We start from the raw sequence: 26985 nt of genomic DNA on the forward strand, positions 1-26985 counted from the left end.
CCAGCAAAACCAACTAAAACCAAGCTGGGAGACCAGCTAAAACCAGCTCACAAGCTTATGCTGGTCTTAGCTGGATTTTTCAGTAGGGCTGTGTTGCAATTATTTTCACTATTATGTAATTTACTGAATTTAATTAACAATGCCATTAAATAAAATGCGGATATTATGTGTTTTATGTTACGTAATGTATAGCATCCGTTTTATTTAGACAGATCAGACCAAACCACCTAAATCAGTTTACTTTATTCAACCTACATTATACACATTCAACCCACACTGAAATCTGAATACATTTCACATAACAGAAAAGGTGCTGTTACGCCCCTCTCTTTCCGTAGACAGACGCTGTTGGAGAGACTTGACTGATTCGAAACAAATGATTCCTAAATGATTCAAAGCTTCACGAATCAGTGTTCCGAACGCGTCCATCATTACCTGAAACTTAAAAACGGCTTGTTCAACGTTATTCAACGTTATCTGTAATGGATGTCCCAGGTTCTGACAGCGACTGGAGGAGCACAGCCTTCAGACAGAAAGTAGTGGCTCAAATGTAAGTCTTTTCCATTAAATTATATTTGTTTGGATGCGTTTCTGCGGCGATTACGGTCACGCGCACGGGAACAGTGGTGCTAGCTAGGTAGCCGCTAACTAACGTTAGCTGATGCTCAACAGACCAACATAGTATGTAAAACACTGTAAACTTTGGTTTTTCAGTGGAAGTAGATAATCTGGTATCTAGTAAAAGTAAATTGTGATGTTCACTGAGTGAAATACTTTCGCGTATGGTACTTATTGAGCTGTGTCGTTAGCTAAAATAAAGCTAGCATCATTAAACATGAGCCCATGAGTGAAGAAATAATACTCACTGGCGTTAAAATAAAACAAACTCGGTTTAATAGGTCACACTTGTGATTTTTAGTTTATTATAAGACCCTCTAATAATACTTTGTTTTCAGTAACCTGCACACGATTGTTTGATTGACAGTTACAACAGAACAGCGTTAACGTTAGATACATAATTTTTATCTAACGTTAGAATATTATTTTTATTAAAGGGCAATTGTTTTGTCACTTGGAATGTATATCAAGCGACATTTATGTTCTTTTTTTTAAAGAGAACGTTAATATATGACAAATAATATAAAGGTATATCATCATTCGTAAATAAAGCACACGAGGATATAACACAGTAAACAAATGGATGAAATATGTTTGAAATAAGTGCCTGACCTATATGTTTACTTTATTAGCTGTTGGTATACCATCACATACATAGATTGAAATATAATAACTGTATCAGGTTTTGAAGTTGGGTGTTAAGAGCTCATTTTATTCATTAATATTTCATATTAGTTGCAAATATAACAGCACCCATGTGGGGCTTTGCAATATAGCCCAGTTTATAAAACTACTCATATTTGGCAGTTTGTTTGATAAATCTTAGCCTATTCTGGCCGTGTTTTTAAGTGCTATTACATTCAGGTGGGACACATAAGCGAAAGTGAAACATGAAAGTGACGTGTGTATATAAGAACATGATCATAAGGAATCATGAACTCATTATGTCATAGAGATGAGCTTTTTCTGTCATCTATATTCATCAAACCTGCACTTCTGTTTTGTGGTGTTTTAGAGAGGAAGCCATGAGAAAAGCAGGAACTGCTCATAATAAGTCCAGTTCTGACATGGAAAATCATGTATATATCAAGGCAAAGACCAGAGTAAGTACTGGTTGCGATGTTGTCTTCCAAAGTTACTGTTTTGTTCATCTGATTTTTAAAAGCAATGACAGTAATAAATAAATTAACAAGATGCAAATGGCCGCTTTTGACAGGAGGAGTATTTGTCTTTGGTTGCGAGGCTGATAATTCATTTCAGAGATGTTCGTAAGTTGACAGTCCACTATGTTTTGATATAGAATTAAATTTTACATGCTGTTTTTCTTCGATGTTGAACTGTGTTTTGATCACATTTCTTTCTATTGCAGATAAAAAGGCACAAGGGGGTCCTGGTAAGTCAAATCTCGCTTGCTTACAGCAAAAACAGTAGTATAATAAATTAATCCCTAAATATAGTTCTTGCATTAAAGTATCAAGGTATCATCAATCAAGTATCATTTTCTGCTTCAAAAAAAAAAAAAGTATCATTTTCTGCTAATTTATAAAATTATTTTAACAGATCATGTTTTATATTTTAGATCCCATGAATGCCCTCCAGAATTTGACAGGAGTGAGTGGAGGTGGACCAGGTGTCATTGGCATTGGACCACGTCCAACTGGTATGGGGCCCATGGGGCAAATGCAGATGGGTCAGCATGCCATGCAGGGAGTAGCAGGCGGCCAGCAGTCCGGTATGTTTAATATCTGTTGCCTTGGTGTTGCTAGTCCCACACTGTAGCAGTTGAGCCATAGGAAGTTGGGAACTGATGCAATGTTAACCCCAGCAGGGTCTGCTGGACCGATGCAGATGATGCAGCAGTCCATTCAGTTTCAGCAGTTTCAGCCACAGCAGCAAGCAACCATGCAGCCTTCGCAGCAAGCAGCTATGCAGCAGAATACTATGCAGCAGAATATGCAGCAGTTACATCAAATGAAGCAACTCCAGCAACTCCAACAGCAACAGCAACAGCAGCACCATCAGAATCAACAACTGCAACATCCTAATCAGCAACAGCAGCAGGCTCAGACTCAGCAGCAACAGAACCAGGTAACAGTAATGGAAATGTTAATACTGAATAATAATAATAATAATAATAATAATAATAAAAAACACACCGGGCACCTTTAAGAGAACATTCAAGATTAAGACAGAGCCTGGCTGCTAATATTAACATTGAGTATTTGTTTTGATGGATTTATTTACAGTTGCACCAAAGCAGAATCCAACAGCAGCAGTTAGTACAATTGCAGCAGCAACTGCAGCAACAGCAACAACAACAGCAACAACAACAACAACAACAGGCTCAGGCCCAAGCGCAGGCCCAAGCACAGGCTCAAGCCCAAGCACAGGCCCAAGCACAGGCCCAGGCTCAAGCTCAGGCCCAGCATTTGCAACAACAACAACAACAGCAGCAGCAGCAGCAGCTTCAAGCCCAAGTTCAGGCTCAAGCACAAGGTCAAGCCCAAGCACAGGCCCAAGCACTGGCCCAAGCTCAAGCAGGTCAGATGCCGCCTCACTCGCAGCAGCAGGTTTTGGTGCAGCAGTCTTTAGGACAAATGCCCCAAGGACAGCATCAATCAATCAACTCGCTGCAGCAGCAACAACAGTTAAAGATCCAACAAGCGCTCCAGGTAAAGAACAACTGCCCGAACAGAACACAGTTAAAGGCATTAAAATATTCAAAAACCAGTATCGCAGTTTTACATATTTTGTTCATACATGTACTTGCATTATCCAAGATGTTTTTTAACAAATCCAGAGAATTTGCTGTTTTAACCAGTGCTCCACAGAAAGTCAAGCACACTTGCTTTTAAATGTACTTTTACCATAAATTGGATGTTTTGAGTGAAATGAATTTGAACAAAATCTGTATCAAATGCCTGTTGATGTCATGCAAAGCCAAGATATGGGCACTTTTTAAAGTTGACTCTTTTTAGCACAATGATTGATTGACAGGTGAGCATACACTCTTTCGGTATTGTCTAGGGTGGGTTATTTACACTACAAAAGCAGTGTCTCTAAATGCATCTTTGATGAAACATTATTTATTCCGTTTACAGCTGTATTTAATGCCGAACGCTAATCGGGTCACCAAGATGGAAATTAACAGGTATTTAGTTGCTTATAGATGTTCCTGTTTGTGTGTGTATCTAATTTAATCAGGCAAGAGGTTTGCAGCAGCAGCACCATCAACAACATCAACAGCAACTGCAACAGCAACTGCAGCAACAGCAGCAGCAGCAACAACAACAACAGCAGCAGCAGCAGATCCAGCAGGCGGCCCAGCTCTCCGCTGTTCCCGGTCAGGTAAGCACAGAGCAAACTGTGTTGAGAACTGAGATGAGCAACTTGGCTTGGAGTGAATGCATGCTACCAAAACAACACTTGTTGATGTGAGTTTTTTTGTGAATGTCAAAACTACTTATTCCTTGCCTGTTGAACGTAATGTTATGCACAAAGACCAAATAACAAAAAAGGATTATACTTTTTCTACAATGTTTTTTTGTGTGCCACAGCGGCAGACCTCGCTTGTTTTAAAAAATTATAATGTCTACGCTAGTGTTGCCAAAAGCAATTTTTATTTAAAAGTATGACTGTCTCATAAACTGTGTACTCCAGTGTACTTTTTTACTTAAACAAGATGGTTAATACCACCCTGAACACTGTAACAACTACCTTGTAACACACAGAACTAGTCTGGTATGTTTAGTATCTCAGTCATGTAGCTATACCCTGGCTACCAGCTGGAACTCACAAAGTGGCTCCTCCACTTTAAAAATAGCCAATAGCATTACGGACTGGAATCTGATGAGAAAAATTATTAATCCATATTGGCAGAAGTTTGAGTCTGTACTTTTGAATGCCTATGTCTTTTAAACCCGAAAACGTGCACACTAATTTATAGATATACTTGCGGTACGTTCACACAGGGCGTAAGCGTTGACGCTTCCCATTCACTTTTAATGAGTGACGTCATGCGTTGCCAAACTGAATTGCGTCACTGCTGTTGTTCGCGGCAGAAGTTGAACATTTCTCAACTTTTCAAGCGGCAACGCGTGGTCAGCCAATCAGATCGCCTTATGCAAATAACCTAGGCAGAGCCAGACAATTATGTTTATGAAAGACCGACACATGTGTTGCGGCCACTGTGATTGGCTGTTGGCCACGCTTCAGACAAGCCTTCCGTTAAGCATGAAAGCTTCCGTCCCGTGTGAATGTACTGTTAAGGCTTCAAAATAAAAGCCCCCAAAAATGCATTTTAATTTTTTACTGTGATTTAAAAAAAAAGATAAAAATCTTGTCAATGGCAGGGAAAGAGTAATCTACTTCAAACAAGTTAACTCGTCAATTAAGAGGAAACGCTTTCCTGCCAATGACTAGTTTTTCCGGCAATCTGTATTTCCACCATTATCCACCAGGTGGCACTTTTACCAAACGTATAAAACCAGGAAGTATCCCTTTCAGGCAAACTCCATAGCCATTTCTCAATGTCAAGGAAGGATCCTCGGAAGCCAGAATTTCAAGGATGCTACGTCATCGACGTCCGTTCGAGAAATATCCCATATACAAGAAAGGATGCACATGTGGATTTTTCGCGTTCTTTGCGGGCTGAAATCACCCACAATCGTATGCGCACAGCGCTGAAAGCACACCTTTCATTGACGCAATGACGTGCACTTGCTAGCCTGTTCCATTTACGTGTTCTCTGAATGCTTAAGAGCAGCCTCGCCTAGCCTCTGAAGGAAGTGACTTCTAAGGACTAGTCCTGCCAAGGAAGTGTCCTTGACATTGAGAAACGGCCCATGTATGTTTTGAGAATCTCTCTGAATCTGGTCTCTATTAAAAGTCCTTTACACAAATAAAATTATCTCAGCGTTTGCTCAAAATTTGGTATTTTTGAGAGGTGATAAAAAGAGAACAAATAAAGGTAGGATAATTTTTTTTTTTTTTTAAACCAGAGTGTCTGTTCTTTTATTTGATATATTGTATGTTTATATATTTAAAGAAAAAACTGGAAGGCATTGAACTTTTGTGAAAAAAAAAAAATGCTGGCGCTGGCTGGCAAAATACTGTCGGGGAAAGAGTTATTTAAACAAGTTACAAGATATACTTAAGGCTTCATAATAAAAGCCCCCCAATTTTTTATGGCGATGTAAAAAAAATAAAAATCTTGTTTAAAGTAGTTTAGCAAACTCTATTCAAGCTAACCTTTAAAAAATTGTTACTAACAAAGAGTATCGGGAGGCCCTAATATAGATTTGTAAATAATAGCATTTCTTTTGTTATTATATTCAATTTCAAATATTGTCTTTTTTACAAACCATACTAGTTTTATTGGGAACAAAATGTCAAGGTCATGCTGTATTCATGATTTTCTTACTTAATTTTTTTTTAAAATCGTTTTCCCCATCAGTTCAATGATATAAACCGACATACAATTATATATACCGATTATCTAAAATATAGTATAGAGAACATGACCCTGCTAAAAAGTGTAGTGAAGTTACCTTTACCTCCAGTTTTCCAACAGTGGTTGCTTCTGTTTTATTTGCGTTGTAGTACTAGTACATCCTGTTTATGATAAAGATAGATTAGAGTATACGATAAGCTTGTACTATATGTCCTGTTTAAGCAAAGATCTGTCCCCCCAAAATGGCCCTCCCATCTACGAGTATTCGCTGGATAACATTTTGCTTCATGTTGCTTTCATTCACCTTGTCCCATACATGTGGCCCTGGTTTACACTACACCAGAGATGGTATGGTGTTAATAGGGTTAACTCTTTGCTAATGCTGTAGTATACAATTGAACGGAAAGTTTGAATAGTGTTACTTTCAATCTCATTTGCATTATGCCTGTTTGTGCAGCTAACAGCGTGACTGCATGCTTGCTGATTTAAAACCCACATGCCCTTTCTGCATGCACCTGACCAGAAGAGCTCAGAAATGCATTTCTTTTTAGGTTAGAAAATAAATGGAGCATAGTCTGTGTGCATTTTAGATGTTTTCTCAAAAAACATTTTGCAGGGAGGGGTTTACGGTCTCTTGATAAAAAAGTCATTCCCCTCCCCTCTGGAAAACCATTTATAGTTTTACTTGAGCGGAAAGGCTTTTTGGAGACACAGATACACCCATTGCATCTCTCCTTGGCTTGCATGGTTCTGGTACATGAAAACATTAAGCATGAAATCCATTGTGTACTTCATCTTGACAACTAGTGTTGTTAAGTGCTCTTAGAATGGCAGTAGAGGATCATTACACTGCCACGTCATTTTGTTTTTATTTTCCCCCCGTTTTGCATAATTGAATGCGAGTGTATGTGTCAGGCATCAGTGCTTGCAGATGAGTCGTATCTGTTTCTGTTTGCATTGTTGCATGTGCTTCCTCTCATGTCTGCTAATGCACTGCATTTATTGTTTTGCTTGTGACATGTCTGTTGTCCCCTCTGTCCTCCTCAAAGATGATGCCCCGTCCTGGGATGCAAATTCCACCCCGGTTGCCCCGCGCCACCCCGAACCCTGCCGCTCCTCAAAACCCCGTTGCCATGGGAGGACAGCAAATGCCACAGGTATTTACCGCAGGGCTGAGCGCTGGGTCGCCACACTGCAACCTAGCGGGTGCAAACGTCTGTGGCTTTACACTAGAGCTCTCCCACACGAAGACCGTCGGTAATTCAGCCTCAGCTGCCTCCCTTTACCACTAACCACCCCCAACCAGTTTCACAATGAGTAACATTTATTTAAAAATTATCATAAGCATCTAGGGCATCGTAAATTATGACACGGGTTGCATTTCATCTGAAATTAAACTTCTTGTTTAAATGGACAATATTTGAGCCACTGAATGCTACAATGGAGCAACTTTCTGTTGGTTACATAGCGCCATCTACTGGCACTGTACACTCAAAGCAGGCTGATCTTTACCACTATATCTCCTTTTCAGATATGGTCACGTTGAATCTATTTTAATTTCTCATCTCTCCTGTCATTTTTAAAGGGTCAGCAAATGATGTCCTCACCATCACCAGTTCAGGTGCAGACGCCCCAGTCTATGCCGCCTCCTCCCCAGCCTCAGCCGTCCCCCCAGCCTCCCTCCTCTCAACCGAACTCTGTCAGGTAGAAATGGCTGCAAAGGCATAGATGATGTAATGTATTCCAAATTTAGTACTAATATTTTGATTGCAGAAACAGGCCGATTTTAATAAAGCCCAGATGGGAGTGAACATTTCTGCGGGTGTTTTACTGACATGACCAATGCAATCAACCAAGATGAGCGTAGGGAATAAGACATGCTTTTTCAGGTGTTAAATACTCTCCCAAAAATGTAAAGGGGAACTCCTACAAATGCAATGTTAGTTGATTTGAATAAAAGCATCTGCCAAATGTATAAATGTAAATGAAGTCATCTGTTATTCCCTCCAGCTCTGGTCCAACACCTTCCCCTGGAGGATTCCAACCCAGTCCCTCTCCTCAACCATCCCAGAGTCCAGCTTCTGCTCGCACCCCACAGAGTTACCCCCTCCAGGTACCTTCACCTGGACCACTCAACACCCCAGGTACAATAAATATTATTACTATTATTAATTCTATTTATTTAGTGAGAAAAAACTAATTTGGGATGGGATGTGGGAATTACATAATGACAGAGGCCATTTATCTGAGTACAGGACAGCGTTTATGTTGTTTTTATACATATAGAAGAGATTGTGTCTCGATTCAATAACATTTTCGAGTCTAAGGTCACGATTCGATTTGATTCTCGGTTTTTACTTTTTTTTTTTTTGAAGCAAAAAAATGCTATGCCATTTTTAGCCTAGACTTTTATGAAATATAATATCTGACTTGAACCTGGAGATAACTGCCATGTTAGTCGTGCTGCCAGTGCAAAAATATGGTACACGCACATACCTGATAAAACGATGAACATCCCTGTCATTACTTGGCACCTTAAAAACGCGCTTTTATTACCGTCAGACGAGATTGTGAGACTATCCACCTGTTTCTCGACCGCAGAAGTAAGTGATGTGACGTATTTCCGTTCCGGTCCGAGACTTTCGGTTCAATAGCCAGCCGGTAGAAAACAGTGTAGTGGGAGCACGCATAAAACCAGTGTGAGAATGAAATTAAGAAGTGGCTTGATATATGAAGATATATTTAATAATTTCGTTTTGTTGATCGGAGGTGACACGTCTTCAATGCGCAAATATAAGAGCACAGAGACATACCAGTATCTTTACAATAGGAAAGTCAGTCGAGTGTTTGTACATGGAATTTACCAAGACTTCGTGTTTTTAACTTTTCAGGGTCTGGTTTAAAATGGCATAACTGTCCCTCTGGTGTGAGTTTTTTTTTAAACAACAATTTTTAATAGACTTGTTTATATGGCGACAAGTCAAGCTTCACACGGTCCGACACAGCAGTATCTGTCTAATTCAACCAATTGTAAGTTATTTGAACAAAACATAGTAAACATATTAAACTACTACATGTATTGAGTATTGTTTTCGTTTTACGAAATTATTATTACATCACTTCTTACGCACTAGGTGGAGACATGAAGGTGGAGCTTATGAAATGATTTGCTTACTTTTTAAAGTATATTTGCTTTTCCATTTAAAACATAACAAACAAGGTGCAAACACAACACTATTATAAAAATTAACTAAGCAGATTATGTCATATATATTCTGTACTGTAATCGCATTTTTGTAATAATAGAAAGTAGCAGAATAAATAAATCCGCTAAATCAGCATATTTTTATCAGCATAATATTAGTTGTTTTTAAACAATTAGTTGTTTTTAAACAATTATTGTATTGATTGTTTACTGGCAATTTCTATGAAAGGTTTTACTGGATGGATTTGTAAATACAGATCATGAGTGCATGTGCGCCACATACACATTCAGTTCTTGTGCATGGATTATGGTTAAAACAAATGTTTTGTAGAGATTTAATGCGTTTGTATTAGCTATTATGGCAACCCCTAACTGCATAAATTATGTCGATCTTCCTGCATTTCATAATAAACATTAAACAGCCAGTCAAACGGCACACTTGTGTCCTTCGCAATAGACTACCATTAGCTTTAGTGCCTCACCGGAAGTCATAAACAGGAAACCTCAAAGATGGCGGTGCCCATATTTACGTCAAGAAACAGGTGGATGCCACAATAAGTCATGTATAAATGCTGTTTTCATAACTCTTAAGCTGTTGTGAAACTTAAACAGATCTCAGTTCAGAGAAATGACCGCTCCTGTCACAGACGACGTTCTGCTGAGTTCAGCTGAAGGCGGGAGGTGCTTGCTGTTTTTTGTTTCCCATGTAAACTGCAGCTCACGTGGTGTCTCCTGCATCTGTCATGCTATCTTTTGACTGGCTGTAGCTAGCGAAGTTAAAGGAGGTTGACTCGCAGCACTCAAAACTTGTTTTTTTCCCCGCTTGGCAAGCCAACCGATGTGACATGGGAGCGTGGCAGCATCGACGATTCCATTTTTTTATTCAAAGTTCGAGGTTGTGACTTCATTTCGATTGATTTCTATTTAAAACTGAAATCGTGACACCATTAGTTACAGTTAATATCAACACAAATAATTAAGAGATGATCAAATGCTGTTTACTTCGTTCTTAATGGTAACATCTGTAGGGCTTAGTCAAGTAACTTCTAAAAAATTTATAATTCAAAGCTGTTTTATAAATACTACAGGCAATCCAGGCTCAGTAATGAGTCCAGCAGGCACCTCTCAATCTGAAGATCAACTATACATGGACAAACTAAAGCAGTTGTCAAAATATATTGAGCCACTGCGCAGAATGATCAACAAAATAGACAAAAATGAAGGTATATGAAATTTGTCTTCTGGTGTTCTTGCTGTCACTAGACCGCGGTTTTAACTCACATTTGTGTTTTTTTACAGATAGGAAAAAGGATCTGAGCAAAATGAAAAGTTTACTTAATATCCTGACTGATCCCAACACACGGTAGGAAAACGGGTTTATTTAACACAGACCATGTGTTGCATTTTCGCCTTTGCTTTGGTTTATTTTGTATTCCTGTTGCTTACCACTAGGTGTCCTCTTAAGACCCTACAAAAGTGTGAAATCGCTTTAGAAAAGCTGAAGAATGATATGGCTGTGGTGAGTTTACACAAACTTCAAACTTGGGATTTGTGTTGCTTGTTTTTATTAACTTTTTTGAAAATGGTCACATTGTGATTTTCCAGCCGACTCCGCCCCCTCCATCAGTGCCCTGTACTAAAAAGCAGTACCTGTGCCAGCCTCTTCTGGATGCCGTCATGGCCAATATTCGATCCCCCGTTTTCAACCATTCACTTTACCGCACATTTGCTCCTGCTATGACGGCAATTCATGGACCGCCGATCACGTAAGATCAACTGCTGGGTTGGCAATGTTTTTCATCCAACCCAGTAACTTTAAGTAGCAATACATTTGAATGCTCAATAAAATGCCGGTGGTATGATCTCTTGCATATTAATAATGAGATGTTTACTCATCACAGGCCCTTCAATTCCGTCCCGTAAACGGAAACTTGAGGATGACGACCGGCAGACGATCCCTAACATACTTCAAGGGGAGGTGGCTCGGCTCAATTCGAAATTCCTGGTCAATCTGGATCCATCCTACTGTAGTAACAATGGAACGGTGCATCTCATTTGCAAACTAGGTAGGTTACCTGTGGATATACAGTACTGTGCAAAAGTCTCAGTCTCTTTAATAGAATACATCCAGAAAATACAGGAAATGTGTATTGTCAAGTTTTTTCTGTCGGTCTTTGTACACGATGTAACTACAGAAGAGTCAAGTTATAAATAGGAAAAATATCAAAGCTCATTTTTTTAGCATGATGCTAACGGTCTGATCAGATTCAATGGATTGTGCTAGGCTATGCTAAAAGTGCTAGCGCCAGACCCGGAGATCAGCTGAACTCTAGGGGAGCTAGAAAATGAGCATATTTTCAAAGAAAGTGGAGTGTCCCTTTAAGTCAGTGCTGTTGTTTTGTCTCAAGATGCACACCTGTAATGTTTTTTAAATGTCTAATCTTGGTAAATGTCCTCATATACCTAGGGCCTATTTATGAGATTAAGAGCATCAAAATTTGATTTTACAATTAAGCACAAAGGTTTGGTGTTTGAATTCATTTTTCAGTTTTTCATTTGGGCACCATCGTATAGGTATAAATGAACTGTTCACTTTGGTATTCTCTTTCAATCTAGATGATAAAAATCTTCCCAGTGTTCCTCCTCTTCAGTTGAGCATTCCAGCAGATTACCCCGATCAGAGCCCACACTGGGAAGATGATGGTCAGCAGTATGGTGAGTCAAAGCCTGCTTAGAAACTATTTTAACTGTCTGGTAAAATGCAGATACTTAGAATCCAAATTCGTAGGTTGAGAAACATTAACTCAACAGTTTCCTACCTCCCTCCTCTTGTTGTCAGATGCCAACCCTTTCCTGCAGACTGTACATAAGAACATGACATCCAAACTCCTTCAGCTTCCTGACAAGCACTCGGTGACGGCGCTGCTGAACACATGGGCCCAAAGCGTGAGACAGGCTTGCCTCTCGGCCGCTTAAGAGGTCCCCGACAGCAAACCATTAAAATCTTTGCACCTCCATAGCACAATGGCAATATATGTATGACGACTTGCTTTGCGTTTCTTTGTCTTTTTTTATTTACGTCCACATCTTGTGTATTACACAGAAGCCTTAACAGTTTGTGTATTGCTAGATGAATAAAATACACTCTGTACAATACTACTGCATCCTGGTTTCTTTAGTGCATAGTCCTCTGTAACCGACGTCTTTGCACAGCCTGAGTCCTCCTGTGTCTTTCTGCTATATTGTTGCTCAGGCTGCGTGTGAGGGCGGGGAGGATCACTTTCTCTGCTTTGCTAGCCTGACATGCAGGCCTGTTTATACTGGAACAGAGAAAAAGGTAGCATCTCCGAAACCATCCAATTTTTGGCATTTATGTCAAAAAAATATATCAGGCGTTTAACTTACAGTCCTCTAGGCAATGTTTGGAGAGGAAGCTTGGGAAGTTTATCTGACTTGTCAGTTCTGCCAGGGTTAAAAGATATCTTGGGTGAATTGCAGGAAATGTCCGGGGCTTATTTTAACATTTAAAGTCATTCAAATATGAAATTGTAGTACAAACAATTAGTAATAGAGGAATAGTAGTTTATGTCTCGAACGTGTACACAGACGCTTGACACATGCGCATTGCGACAAAATCCAATGCATCTCGGTGGCTACATACTATATTCTCCTGTAGGTGCATGCGCGACCTACGCGTACAAGGTACGAAGAAGTTTCAAAAAATCCGACAGTGCACATGGAGTACCTGTGCACTCTTCTAATGACGAAACACCGCATAGACACACAAAATGGACTACAGCCTTAAAGGACCTGTCCCAAATGGCACACTCCGGACTTCTGGACTTCCTCATAGTCCACACTTCGATGACATCATGTAGTGCAGACCTTGGGGACCCTTGACGCGAGTCCACGAGGGTGCACTGGAATCGTAGGCCCTGTCCCAAATGGCGCACTTCATGTGGACTTTCGGTCTCGTGGCCTTAAATTGCACGTGCTTGCCGAGTCTACAAGTCCGTAGGTTGTCCCATCTGTCATTTTTACGCTCCGAAGGGTGCTCATCAGCGCCCCGTTTGCACCCTTGTTGTAGTCTTTGGTGAAGGCCACACTGCTTCACGCACTTTACCAACCCAGAAGTCCTTGTGAAAGAGCAATCAGACCAATCAGATGACGGAAGGGAGGAGTACACACTGATGGGAGCAACTTACCTTCCTATTTCCGGCATGATGCTGGAGTCCGTCCCAAAATACACCACCGGTGCTCCCTCGTGGACTTGCTTCAAGGGTCACTAAGGTCTGCACTACATGTCATCAAAGTGTGGACTCTGAGGAAGTCCATAAGTCCGGAGTGTGCCATTTGAGACAGGGGCGTATTTTGGGACAGACTCGAGCGTCACGCCGGAAATAGGAAGAGAAGTTGCCCATCAGTGTGAACTCCTTCCTTCCGTCGTCTGATTGCTTTAATTGATCCTTTCGCAAGGACATCTGGGTTGGTAATAGGGCTGCACGATTAATTGAAAAAGAATCACAATCTCGATTCATACATATATGCGATCTTCATTTTAAATTACGGCGATTCACTTGCATATACAGTATTTCCCTGTATTCAGATTCTGCGTTCACGTGTTCACGACACGTATTTACGTTACAATCCAAGAATAGCAGTCAAACTTGCTAACACACACTCATACAGGGTAAACCCAAACCCTATTCATTCTCCAATCAGACCCGATCGTTTTTCTTCTCTCTCATCTCATTTGCGGCATTCCGCTGTCACTCGCATGACATAACAAGGCGGCAGACCTAAACACAGTCGTTTACTTGGTGGATTTGGGGCGGCAATTTTCACAAAAAAGAGAGGATAAACGAGCGTCATTGTGGAAAATCCTGGTGGCGACAAAGAAAGTGAAGATGCAGCAACATTGGTTCCGAAAGAAGGCAAGGAAATTATTTAGGCGTTTCTAAATCAGAAGGCTGCAACCTCCGGAGGTCGCATATGCAGGCTGTATACGTCATCAAGCCTGGTTAATTTGAGTTAACGGAGCATTACATTCGCAAGTCATGAACATACTTCAACAATTTATTATTTACTAAAAATATTAGTCATCTTTATAACGTTAATTGTTAATATTCTGAAGTAAGACAGTATTTATGATGCGCAGTTTAGAAATGCGACCTCCAGAGAGGCTGCAGCCTTCAGATTGAGAAACGGACTCTGTGTCACCGCCACAAGTTCCCCATTAGAAAGGGTTTTTAGCACGAGGGGAACATGTCTGCGTTTCTCTCTGATGCCTCAAAATGTTGATCGTTTAGTCTTTTAAGGGTTTAACGTTAGTGTTTTTAAAGTTTTAAGGTTGGCCAGTTTGATAACTGTTAAATTGCACCTGTGCTTTTTGTACTAACAAATTTTAAATTACTCCTAAATTTTAAGGGGTCTAAAATAAGAAAAAGAGACTTTTAAGACATGTTATTATAACTGAAAGTCCTGTAGCACATTTTTTTTAGTTAAGTGCATAATAAATGTTTTTGTAAAAAAAGCAAATTTTTTTAGTTAAGTGCATAATAAATGTTTTTGTAAAAAAAGCTAATCAGGTGAGAGAATCGGAATCTCAAAAATCGTGATTCACATTCTAGCTTGAATCGTGCAGCCCTAAGGTGCATAAAGCCTGCTGCAGTGCGGGCTTCGCTGAAGACCGCATGAAGGGTTCAAAGGGGGCGCTGATGAGCACACTTCGAAGCGTAAAAATGACAGATGGGACACCCTACGGACTCGTAGACTAAGCGAGCATGCGCAATTTAAGGCCATGAGACCGAAAGTCCACATGAAGTGCGCCATTTGGGACAGGGCCATACTATATTCTCCTGTAGGCGCATATGCGACTTACGTGTACAAGTTATGCAGGGTTTGAAAAATCCAGCGGTGCGCACTTTTCTGATGACGAAAATTGTGTTGCGCGTGGTCGGCGTACACACAAAAAATGGACTACGGCCTTAAAGGCCCTGTCCCACATGGCACACTCCAGACTTGTGGACTTCCTCAGAGTCCACACTTTGATGACATCATGTAGTGCAGACCCTAAGGACCCTTGACGCGAGTCCACGAGGGCGCACCCGAGTCGTTTTTTGGGACAAACTCGAGCGTCACGCCGGAAATAGAAAGAGAAGTTGCCCATCAGTGTGAACTCCTCCCTTCTGTCATCTGATTGCTCTTTCGCAAGGACTTCTGGGTTGGTAAAGTGCGTGAAGCCTGCTGCAGTACAGATCAAGGGAGCAAAGGGGGCGCTGATGAGCACACTTCGGACAGATGGGACACCCTACGTACTCGTAGACTAAGCGAGCACGCGCAATTTAAGGCCACGAAACCGAAAGTCCACATGAAGTGCGCCATTTGGGACAGGGCCAAATTCGCCATGAAACGGAAGTAGCGATTTTCTTATTTTTCCTGTGGTGACGTATATCTGAGTGAAACGGTTTCTGTAATGAAAAAAGGCAGGGCTGGACTTAAATTCATTCATTGAGAATTGATTGGAATGTTTGAAGTTGGGTCATGTTGCTAATTACTAATCACTGCGATCTTTTCCCGGACCCCGCCCACCTGCCATACCATATGACCAGAAGTAAAGAGTGGTCTGAAAACTCCTACTTCCATACTATATAGTAGGCGAATACCATATAGTATGAAGTATACGGTTTCAAGCGCAGCGATCATTTCGAGGAGGGAAGGAAATTTGTGTTTTTGATTAAATATTATGAGGCCACATAAAAAAAAAATAAGCTCAGTCATTTGTAAAAAATATCACAATATTCCAAAACAATGACAGTTTTTCATTTCGAAGTGAGATGCTCATTTTTGTGAACCTGATAATAATGTCACAAAGTTTTATTTTTTTCTTTTGATTTTTACATTAAATATTAGTAGGACATTTTCTTGAAAAGTTCAACAGCCGTTACCTTTTACCATCTGCAAGATAAGCCTTGGTCAAAATGTAATTCTCTGCTGTGATTTTCTTGTTGAAAACAAAGTCTTTGAGAAGAGCTTTCACACGCAGGATCTGAGAACACACTTCAAATAAAATATTTATCATTTAAAAAAACATATATTGTATATTAACAAATTGTTTGATCTCACCTCCTGAGACTGCAGACTGTTAGCATTATACAACTGTCGTATGATGACCTCACACTCCGTTAGGGTGGGAGGTTGAGGGGGCTCCGATTGGCTATACTGGATCATTAAGGGCTGCAGAGAAGTGATGAACCCTGCTTCAGCTTCTGAAGGACCTTCTATCTTGTCTGGTGTGGGGGCAGCCGAGGAATTTGATCTGGCTTCTCTACATTTATTATGATTGCTGGGGGTGTAGGAGAATGTAACATTTAAATACGAGCTGAGAGGAAATATATAAGCCATAGGCCTTAACAAACGTGGCAATAACAGATGTGGTTAATATCTTTCCGAGAACCTGAGGTATGGGCCTTGTGGAAAAAGGTTCTCCTCCAGGGTCTGCTCCGGATAGTTTCCTCTGTCTGTTTGAAATGTGTGGTTCTCTGTTTGACGCCTCTGGATTTTTCGTCTGGACCCTGGGAAGTAACAGAATGATGGTGTATGTCAGGATAATGTTGTGTAGTTTTAATATAAACAATGTGAATGAGAACAGGGACCTAACACTTACTGCTCGACTTTGAAGACTCCATGATCAGCCTAAACTGCAGCTCTGTACCACAGTATTTGAAGAAAAAGTATTAAATGAAGCATTATGTTAACTTGCATATTGCTATCAATATGTACATTTGGATACTAATATGAACTTTTGAGGTGTACATTTAAAGGTCATGTTCTTTCTGATCGCATTTTTAAACTCTAGTTAGTGTGTAATGTTGCTATAATAGCATAAATAATACCTGATAAATGATAAAGCTCAAAGTTCACTGCCAGGCAATACATTTTATTTAACAGAATTCGCCTTTTAAAGCCTACAGCGAACGGCCGGTTTGGACTACAGTCCTCTACTTCCTGCTTTAATGACGTCACTAGAACAGTTTTTTTCTAAACTACGCCCACAGGAATACGTCAGTCGCCAGCTAAGCTAACGGCAAGCTACACATTCAAAACTCAATGCTTATTTCTGAAGGAGGGACTTTATAGAACAAGGAAGACATCAGCCCGTTTTAAAGTAAACTGTGTGAAAATTAAAATACCGCGTTTTTTTAAAAGTGAAACAATAACACGTTATATTGCGCACTGTAAACTTAATCAAAGCTTCAAAAACACAGAAAGAAACGGACCTTTAATATATTACAACATTTTAGAATAACAGGAAACTCATCTAAACTATGAAATGACACAAACATAACTCCAGGAATTATGCTGTGACTAAACAAATCACCATAAATCAAAACTATATTATTTTCAGTGTAGTCACCCTTTGCCTAGAATTTGCATACATTTTCTTTTGGTTCCATTTGACAAGTTTCTATAAAGACACAAATAAGGTGTTGACTGTAAAAAGCTAATAAACATTTCTGGTTTATTGTACAGAAAAAAAATGTTTCTATTGTATCTTGTAAGACTTCTTTTTTTTAACATCTAATCAAACAAATCTCATTTGACAGTCAGAAACAATACACTGAAACCTTTGTCTGCTGTAAAGTGAAACCATACCACCCACAGAGGTTACATGTGCCCATCTATCATTTTCTTCATTCAGCAACTCTCGGTCACCAGGTAACCTCTACTATAGAGTATCACCCCTGATACACCTGTTAACAGGTGCACCTCAGTAACAAACATTAATGCACGTACAGAAAGTGTATTTGCTACATATACACTCTGTCCAGTCACATCTAATACAAAATAAATAAAAACTGTGGTTATAAGCGGTTGCAAAAATCTGTAAAGCTTGAATCACACATTCTATCCCCTCTAATACCGCCTTAATTAAATGTGGTACACTACAGTGTACTTTATAGCACTTTATCGGCATAAGACAAAGTAGGGTATTTATATTTTGAGGAAGTGTGAGATTTATTTACCTTTATTTTCCCGATTTAAAGACTCTATTTCATCATGTAATTTCCTCAGGGTTTCACTGTGCTGCTCTCGCAAAAAGTCAACATTTCTTTGCAGCGACGCGACACGCGAATCCATGTCGCTGTGAAACATGTTGCTCACTTCGACGTCATGTACATGCATGCTCGAGCGCCTGACTTTCAATGGCCGTATCTCAATCCGAGAGTGCAAGCCTGCTGAGGTCGCATATGCAGGCTGCATACGCCATCAAGTCTGGCTTATTTAAGTTAACAAAGAATTACAGCATATTACTACAATTTACGATTAACTAAGAATAATATTTAATTTTATAATTGTTAATATCCTGAAATAAGACGAAGTCTTGATGACGTATGCAGCCTGGAAATGCGACCTCCGGAGGTTGCAGCCTTCTGATTGAGAAACGACCAATGGCTGTGCTTGTTTCATGGGACCGCGCCGAACAGTAAGGGTGTGACATCAAAGTACCGCGAGAGTATTGCTTTCGAAGCAGTCTCGCGATACTTTGATGTCATACGCTAACGGGCTGCGCAGCGTCGCACAAACACTCATTATTTTTACACGCTCACCATAAAAATCGCCAAACGGAGGATCACAGATTTTAGATTATTGACAGAACTTTCTATAGAGATGGAGGAATTTGTTTATGATTGTCGTCTAACTGTAACTTTTAATCGTGCATGGATTGCTATGGTAACGTGAACTACTTCCGTCAAAGAGTATAGAAGCTTCTATACTCTTTGCTTCCGTCAAACTAACATACTGCTATAAATACAACAGATTTAGAAAACAAAAACTGACAAAACTTCTGTTTGAAATTAACAGCACAGACATCTACGTCAGTGGTTCTCAAACTTTTTCAGCGTGCGGCCCCCTTTGTGTACGGTGCATTCCTTCGCGGCCCCCCAAAAGAAAATTTATGACAAAAAACTGTTCTAAAACTTCACATTTTAATTAAACAAACCATTAAATTATACAAAGTATTGCTGCCTTATTTGTTTTAGGTTTAATTTCACAGAATTCATGATAAATTAATATATTTTATAAAATGTCATAAAACTGCGGACCCCCTGGGGGCCCCGGACCCCAGTTTGAGAACCACTGATCTACGTTATGCTTCTGTAATAAAAACAACAATCACAAAGGTCACATTCAATGTGTCTGTTTAATGAAATGCAGTCAGTTAAGTGCAAACTCTGGAGTTGCTTCAGAAAAAATACTATTAGAATTGTACTTAATGAGCAAAAAGTTAGTTAGTTAACCACCTCATTAAGTTTAAAAATATACTTCATACATATTAACTGATGTGCATCTAATTTTGAAGTCCCTGCTCAATTGTTGTCATTAAAATGTACCAACACACTCGCAGTGTAAATACTGTATAAAAACAGTGAACACATTAGACAAAAGAATTCAAAACATTTGTACAATTTAAAAATAAAGGCAGCAAAACACTTCTCATACTACTGAGTCTTTAGTTTTTTGGTGAGCAAAGTCAACAGGAGCTCATAGAGACAGCTGATAACAAGAATGAGTCCAGTGGTGGACAGGAGCCCGAAAGAGAAAAGCGCAAACAGCACGTAGAGCAGGAGGAGAATTAAAAGGGTGCGATAGCTGGCCAGGACCCGCAGGCTGAGACGGGCTCGCTGCGGACGTTCCCTCATCTGCCGCGTCACAGGGCTCTTTCGCCGTTGCTCCACCGCGACTGAGGAACTCTTCAGGTAGTGTCTTCCTACACTGCCCAGGACATCCTGCCGAGAGCACAGTGCCTCCATGTGGTCTCCTAGCTGCATAAAACACAGGACAATACAGTAGCACGGGTACATTATAACTGAAATAAAAACACTGTAGGTGATATACGCTTACCCTTGCATTGATAAAGGCAGAGATTTGGAACAGCAATCGAACCAAAAAAGCACTTTCATAGCTCCTAATAGGCTGAAGCTCTGGATCTCCTTGATACTCAATTTCGAATCTGCGAAGGCCGTTGATGATCTGCAAAACAAGAGGATAAATCATAATAATCATAACAACTGCAAAATGAATACCGCCAACTAAAACTCACCTGCAACCTCCCGAGGTCTGTTAACACAAGGCCATTCTCACTCGAGATGCAGTCTGGTAGTTGTTTAGATCCACCGTTGTCTTCTGCCGATACCACATTTTCCATTAGCTGAGACAGCTGCGCTGCATTCAGCTATAAAAAAAATGAAGACATTAAAATCTATAGGGCTACATAAAAACCCAAATTAAAAGTATTGTGCATTTGGTAGACAGTTATATACAAAGTGACTTATAGTGCATTCAAGATATTGAATACATTTATGAATATGTATGTGTAAATATTCACCATGAGTCTACTAACTAAGCCAAAAGATTCTCTTAAAGGGGACATATCGTGAAAATATGACTTTTTCATGTTTAAGTGCTATAATTGAGTCCCCAGTGCTTCTATCAATCTATAAAATGTGAACCTTAAAACAAACCACCATCATGGCAATCAGTGTTTGCATTTCATCTGCTCATTTGCATTTATAAAGGACACACCCAAAAAATAGCAGATTTTTGCTCACACCTACAAAGTGGCAATATTAACATGTTATAATAAATTATCTGTGGGGTATTTTGAGTTAAAACTTCACATATGTACTCTGGGGACACCAAAGATTTATTTTACATCTTAAAGGATTAGTCAATTTTCTTAAAAAAAAATCCAGATAATTTACTCACCACCATGTCATCCAAAATGTTGATGTCTTTCTATGTTCAGTCGAGAAGAAATAATGTTTTTTTGAGGAAAACATTCCATGATTTTTCTCATTTTAATGGACTTTAATGGACCCCAACACTTACAGTTTTAATGCAGTTTAAAATTGCAGTTTCAAAGGACTCTAAACAATCCCAAACGAGGCATAAGGGTCTTATCTAGCGAAACGATTGTCATTTTTGGCAAGAAAAATAAAAAATATGCACTTATAAACCACAACTTCTCTTATTCCTCAGGTCGTGTGACGAGCCAGCACGACCTCACGTAATTGCGTAATGACGTCGAAAGGCCACGTGTTACATATATAAAACTCACATTTGTGGACCATTTAAAAAAATAAACTGACACAAAGACATTAATTAGTATCATTCCACATACAACAACGTCGGAACGGTCCCCTTTCTCCACACGTGTTAACACTGGGGCACAGTTTCGATACGTCATCCATGACCTCTTGACGTGATGACGTATTACGTGAGGTCGCACTGGTGCGTCACAGGACCGGAGGAAGACGAGAAGTTGTAGTTTAAAAGTGCATATTTCTTATTTTTCTTGCCTAAAATGACAATCGTTTTGCTAGATAAGACCCTTATGCCTCATTTGAGATAATTTAGAGTCCTTTGAAACTGCAATTTTAAACTGCATTAAAACTGTTAAGTATTGGGGTCCGTTAAAGTCCATTAAAATGAGAAAAATCCTGAAATGTTTTCCTCAAAAATGTAATTTCATTCTTCTGAACAAAGAAAGACATCAACATTTTGGATGACATGGTGGTGAGTAAATTATCTGGATTTTTTTTTAAGAAAATTGACTAATCCTTTAAAAAAGGTCTTGTGAAATGTCAATATATACTGGGTTCCTTAACATCAAATTTAAATGTAAATATATGCATTTAAATATTTATTTACACCAACCCGGAATATCCGACAGAGGTAGTCCAGGGCTTTGTCCAAAAACTCATGAGTCTTTTTCACGCCCTCTCCCAAGTCATCCATCTCTCCTCCAGTAAAGGTATTATTAAGATCTGTGGAGCCGACGCTGAACCACGAGAGAAAAGAGTTGTTCGCAGCCATCTCTGTAGAGTGATCTGAGATCCGTTTAGCTGTCTGTCGGGCTTGGGCGATAATCTGGATCAGCTTTAACACCTAGAATTGATTTTAAAAGCATTAGCGATTCTTGCAAAATCAAGCAAAATGCAACGCCTATCCAGAATAAACTTACGATTGTACGTAGATCAGGACCAAACATTAGCTTGTATTGGCAGTCTTGCCCCTCTAAGCTGTACACATGACTTTTGACTTTGAAGACGCTGTCGGTGCCCATGGGCTGGCGGGAGGAGAGGAAGCTGCCACCGTGTGAAGGTGTAAGAAAGACACGGTTTTGCCGCTGCAGAATGGCATGTTCGGGCTCCAAAAACAGCTGCTCTCCTAGAGACATTAAGTGAAGAGACAATTACTTTTTTATTCAGATTTCACTGTTAACGGTTACACTTTAAAGGATTAGTCAATTTTCTAAAAAAATCCAGATAATTTACTCGCCACCATGTCATCCAAAATGTTGATGTCTTTCTTTGTTTAGTCGAGAAGAAATTATGTTTTTTGAGGAAAACATTCCAGAATTTTTCTCATTTTAATGGACTTTAATAGACCCCAACACTCAACAGTTTTTTCAATGGCGTTTCAAAGGACTCTAAACAATCCCGAATGAAGCATAACGGTCTTATCTAACGAAACGATTGTCATTTTTGACAAGAAAAATAAAAAATATGCACTTTTAAAACACAACTTCTCGTCTTCCTCTGGTCCTGTGACGCGCCAGCGGGACCTCACGTAATTGCGTAATGCCGTGGAAAGGTCACGTGTTGCATATATGAAACCCACATTTGCGGACCATTTTAAACAATAAACTGACACAAAGACATTAATCGGTATCATTCGACATACAACAACGTCGAAACGGTCCTCTTTCTCCACACTTGTAAACACTGGGGCATAGTATTGATACGTCATCCGTGACCTCTTGACGTGATGACGTATTGCGTGAGGTCGCGCTGGCGCATCACAGGACTGGAGATAGACGAGAGATTGTGGTTTAAAAGTGCATATTTTTTATTTTTCTTACCAAAAATGACAATCGTTTGGCTAGATAAGACCCTTATGCCTCATTTGGGATCGTTTAGAGTCCTTAAAGCTCCGTTGAAAAAAAAACTGTTAGGTGTTGAGTTAAGTGTTGGTGTCCATTAAAATTAGAAAAATCCTGGAATGTTTTCCTTAAACTTCCTAAAATTTCTTCTCAACTGAACAAAGAAAGACATCAACATTTTGGATGACATGGTGGTGAGTAAATTATCTGGATTTTTTTTAAGAAAATGGACTAATCCTTTAAGAAAGCCCTGAAGAGAAAAATCTACAAAATGTATTTTTAATCTTTGTGAGAATAAAGAATAAATGATGTTTTTCTCACATACCTTTCTGGATCATCTCTGCTAGGTTTGGCTGAACAAAAACTTTGGCAACCCTGAAGACCATCAAGGCGTTTTTAGCGTTGACCAAGTCTGTGCGCATGGCTCGATTCAAAAAACCCTGAAAAAGCTTTGTGTACATGAGAAGATTCTCCTGGACAAATGAGGCCCTGTGAATGACAAATACTCCATTGGCACATGTTGATTTAAAGGTCATAAAACATCCAACTACTCAAGGTGCTCCGTAAAGCATTTGATTTGTTTATGTCCCCAAACACCCAATATATGAAATACCATTTATCAGGAACGGTTTTATTCTGGCCATCTGCTTGCGTATTGTTTTTCTCTCCAGTATATCTCCAGGGTTGGATGTAACTAAGCCACGTCTCTAATACCTAAAATGACAAAATAATCAAGAACATATGGTTAGATTAAAAGATTTACACTGCTAACTACAAAAAAGTACAGCACATCCTATTCATGTCCAACTCTATATCCAAGTCACTATGGGCTGATGTTCGCCAATAACAGTCGAGGACATTTACCGCTCTGAATGATGCATCCAAAGGCCAGTGACCGAAGCAGTGTTGTAAGAAGACGTACAGCTTCTGCTGGACAAACCTCTGCACCACCACACTGTGGGAGAAAAAGGCATATTGACAAAGCAGTAAAAAAGAAGACAGCTCAATCACCAGTCACCACCAGTGCCCGATCGGGTGAAACGCTCCCCTTTTACGACTTGCCACCTTAGATTTACAGATGTGTTTTAATAATATAGCATGATTTGCTGGATGGGTTGATGGATGTGTGCGGGGTGTTGTAAAAACCTACCGTTTGAGTTCCTCCAGAGGGCTGCTGTGGGAGTGAGCGGAGGGTGAGGAGGGAATTATCTCCTGCTTTAGGCTGTTGGAGAAGGCATGTAGATGTTTGACCAGGAGGCGGGCGACGAGGACGTGCTCTTCGGAGGGCATGAAGGGCTCCTGAGACATTGTTATAATACCACAAACACAAAGTCAGATGGCGCTCTACATTCTTATCATCGTCTGTGTGACCCAGTTTACAAAAGGTATTAACATATATTAGCATAACATTGCCTAAGGTAATCCAATATCAGGTGGGTGCTTAATACAGATAAATGGGGCCTAAAATGTTTGGTGTTTAAGGCATTCACGTCTCAAACTTTCCCAAACTGTATGTGTCAGTTGCATATTTAGTTAAATTCATTTGGTCCGGACCAAAAGCAAAAAATTATACATTGTAGCTTTTTAGCAGTTTTGGTTCCTTTTCACATCACACTGATTGCTCTGGTCCGCACCATTTGAAATTAACCAAAATTTGGTCATGTGATAACATCCACATCACTCATTGGCCACATGTCTTTTAACGTATTTCCTAAACTGCTTCTCGACTGGTCAGAATCAACGTGCGCGAAATTCCAACGGAACCCCGGAAGTAAACAAAAAGAAGGAAAATACAGCAGACACCATGGACAGACGACAGTAATTATGTCCGTGATTGTTATACATAGTTTGTATACAGCACTCTAACCGTTCATTTCCAGAATGAATTGCGGATGCTGCTTGAAAACAACATTTTAATGCATTACAGACGGCGAAGCCACCAAATTTCTGAGGATCTGCCCGCACCTGCTTGCAACTCCCGGTATGTCCGCGATTTGCCATTGGGCTAATATTGCTAATAGAAACTGTCAACAAACACTTCCTCATCCGATAATGCACTGCGCAGCTGACTATGGCAGCTGGTTTAGTCCAAAATGCGCAGTACTTTTGCAGTTGGGTCAGTTCGAACTCGGATCGTGTTCTCACCACAAACAAACCGCTCTAGAGTTCGTTTTAAAGCCAACCGAGACCACCTCTTCAAGGAGGTCTCAGTCTGCTTGTTTGGCTTTTTTTTCTGTGCGCACAAGAGTTCGATTGCTGCATTCTCACATGCCCAAACGAACCACACCAAGTGACTCTGGTACGATTCAATCTAACTAAATGAGGCAGGTGTGAAAGCACCCTTAGTGTGGGACCGCCTCCTCACCTGTCCATCATCATGCAATGACACAAAATTTAGTTAATGGGTCAATGACGTGACGTTAATTATTTTGTGACAGTATGGATAAATTAAATGTAAATGGGTCAAAATTTCAAAATAAATTTGCAGGTTACTTGCATACATTCTCTTTTTAAGGACCAAGTCTAAAATTTTGGGTTTTATTTAATTTTGAAAGAATATTTGGGGAATAATTGCAAAAATGTCAATGTGGTGTAACCAGTCTGTGTCAATTGGTGTAAATTAAAATTAAAATATAATCATCTAGTTTAGTGTAATATGATTTTATTTGTCAAAAATTATTTAGAAAACAGAGCAGTTTTCAGCACATGTCAGGACAAATATTATTAATACATTTTTTTTTATAAAAAAAAACACATAAAAATTTACATTTAGAAATAACTATAATTTTTTATGATTACGCTTACATGCCATCAAGGTGGATAAAATATTTTATATTTTTCATTCTTTGGCACAAAAACCGGTTACACCATTTGACATTTCAGGTCCGTAAAGTCTTAACTTTTAAAAAATGGTGCAAATGTAATTTTTATTGCATAAAATGAACATAAATACACTGTGCATTAGGGATGCTCCGATCAATGCCAATCTCCACTAAAAATACGTCGCCGATCACTATTCTGAATCGGACAGCCGATCTTATTCACAGCTATTTCATGTACTACGGCTTTTGATCAGTAAGTCCTTATCGATCTAAAATCACTGTTAGTTTGAGTCGTTTTTAACATTCATTTGAAAAAGTTGTTAAACCATCACAACTGAGGATTTTAATGTAAAGCTTTAAAACACATTCGTCTTTCACAAAAAAGCATAAAGACGTCTGGCCAATTTGGTCTGGATAGTATGTGTAGCGTAGCGTTGGGTGCACCGAAAAATCTGAGAAATTACACACACAAAAAAACCATCACGTAGACATGCTTTTTAACACAAAAAGCTTCATACATATAGACATGGTTTTACAGACAAAGCTTAGCTAAGGCCAGGACTAGCATCTTTTATAAAAATGCCTTATAAAAAAAGATCTGACTGGTGTGTATATTGAGACAAATTAATGGCACTAGTAAATTTTAAAGATATTTTCGGTTGAGACACCTTGAACATGTGTTTTAGTCCAGGACTACCATTAAGCCTCATCTGTGAAACCGGAGGATGAAGTACAAGATCTAAGCATTCTCTCTAACAAATTTTAAATCAAAAAAGACAAATTTTAAATCACAACACAAATTATTAGTCATATTAATTTAAGATCACACATTATAATCAGACCAAATCTCCCAATCATGGAACAACCTAAAGGCTAACCTAAAAGATTAGTGTTATAACCAACCCCTAATCTAACCCCTATCTAAACTCAGGTTACC

General features: G+C 39.5%; 3 protein-coding genes across 7 annotated transcripts in view; 1 reads left to right on the top strand and 2 right to left on the bottom strand.

The window, feature by feature from the left end:
* The first annotated feature begins 341 nt into the window (after positions 1–341).
* On the top strand, positions 342–12431 carry med15 (mediator complex subunit 15). 3 transcript variants are annotated; one of them, XM_073871320.1, is made up of 18 exons: positions 343–550; positions 1634–1721; positions 1835–1886; positions 1988–2011; positions 2198–2350; positions 2444–2706; positions 2865–3290; positions 3823–3966; positions 7120–7227; positions 7656–7774; positions 8081–8214; positions 10364–10498; positions 10575–10638; positions 10728–10794; positions 10881–11036; positions 11170–11341; positions 11892–11990; positions 12115–12431. In XM_073871320.1, the coding sequence occupies exons 1-18, from the start codon at positions 483–485 to the stop codon at positions 12249–12251; spliced, it is 2409 nt and encodes an 802-aa protein (XP_073727421.1). In that variant the 5' UTR covers positions 343–482; the 3' UTR covers positions 12252–12431. The 3 variants fall into 3 exon arrangements, with proteins under 3 accessions (XP_073727423.1, XP_073727421.1, XP_073727422.1); XM_073871321.1 differs by having other exon boundaries at positions 344–550; positions 2447–2706; XM_073871322.1 differs by lacking the exon at positions 7120–7227 and having other exon boundaries at positions 342–550.
* On the bottom strand, positions 12326–18734 carry ccdc74b (coiled-coil domain containing 74B). The gene is made up of 7 exons (XM_055180447.2): positions 18302–18734; positions 16942–16983; positions 16732–16849; positions 16401–16620; positions 16223–16323; positions 12681–12737; positions 12326–12595 (listed from the first exon to the last, which is right to left on the bottom strand). The coding sequence occupies exons 1-7, from the start codon at positions 18537–18539 to the stop codon at positions 12451–12453; spliced, it is 921 nt and encodes a 306-aa protein (XP_055036422.2). The 5' UTR covers positions 18540–18734; the 3' UTR covers positions 12326–12450.
* A 729-nt stretch (positions 18735–19463) lies between these two features.
* Positions 19464–26985, bottom strand: part of smpd4 (sphingomyelin phosphodiesterase 4) — a 35254-nt gene continuing 27732 nt past the window's right edge. For all 3 annotated transcript variants that reach the window (XM_055180442.2, XM_055180443.2, XM_055180441.2), the window contains 9 exons: positions 24377–24525; positions 24091–24181; positions 23840–23940; positions 23552–23715; positions 22306–22511; positions 21999–22229; positions 20383–20514; positions 20184–20312; positions 19464–20104 (listed from right to left, as the gene is read on the bottom strand). In XM_055180442.2, the coding sequence (XP_055036417.1) occupies positions 19781–20104; positions 20184–20312; positions 20383–20514; positions 21999–22229; positions 22306–22511; positions 23552–23715; positions 23840–23940; positions 24091–24181; positions 24377–24525 (1527 nt within the window). In that variant the 3' untranslated portion in view covers positions 19464–19780. The remainder of the gene's footprint in view (positions 20105–20183; positions 20313–20382; positions 20515–21998; positions 22230–22305; positions 22512–23551; positions 23716–23839; positions 23941–24090; positions 24182–24376; positions 24526–26985) is intronic.

The sequence above is a fragment of the Misgurnus anguillicaudatus genome, chromosome 9, assembly GCF_027580225.2.
Source record: "Misgurnus anguillicaudatus chromosome 9, ASM2758022v2, whole genome shotgun sequence".
Lineage (NCBI taxonomy): Eukaryota > Metazoa > Chordata > Actinopteri > Cypriniformes > Cobitidae > Misgurnus > Misgurnus anguillicaudatus.

Excerpts from the sequence above, each read along its gene's own strand:
- med15 (XM_073871320.1), top strand. The coding sequence starts at position 483 with ATGGATGTCCCAGGTTCTGACAGCGACTGGAGGAGCACAGCCTTCAGA. Across the intron at positions 8,215-10,363 it reads TGGACCACTCAACACCCCAG|GCAATCCAGGCTCAGTAATG; the intron begins GTACAATAAATA and ends TAAATACTACAG. Across the intron at positions 10,795-10,880 it reads TGAAGAATGATATGGCTGTG|CCGACTCCGCCCCCTCCATC; the intron begins GTGAGTTTACAC and ends GTGATTTTCCAG.
- ccdc74b (XM_055180447.2), bottom strand. The coding sequence starts at position 18,539 with ATGCAGCCTGCATATGCGACCTCAGCAGGCTTGCACTCTCGGATTGAG. Across the intron at positions 16,984-18,301 it reads TTTAAATCGGGAAAATAAAG|AGCTGCAGTTTAGGCTGATC; the intron begins GTAAATAAATCT and ends ACTGTGGTACAG. Across the intron at positions 16,850-16,941 it reads GGAGTCTTCAAAGTCGAGCA|GGTCCAGACGAAAAATCCAG; the intron begins GTAAGTGTTAGG and ends GTTACTTCCCAG.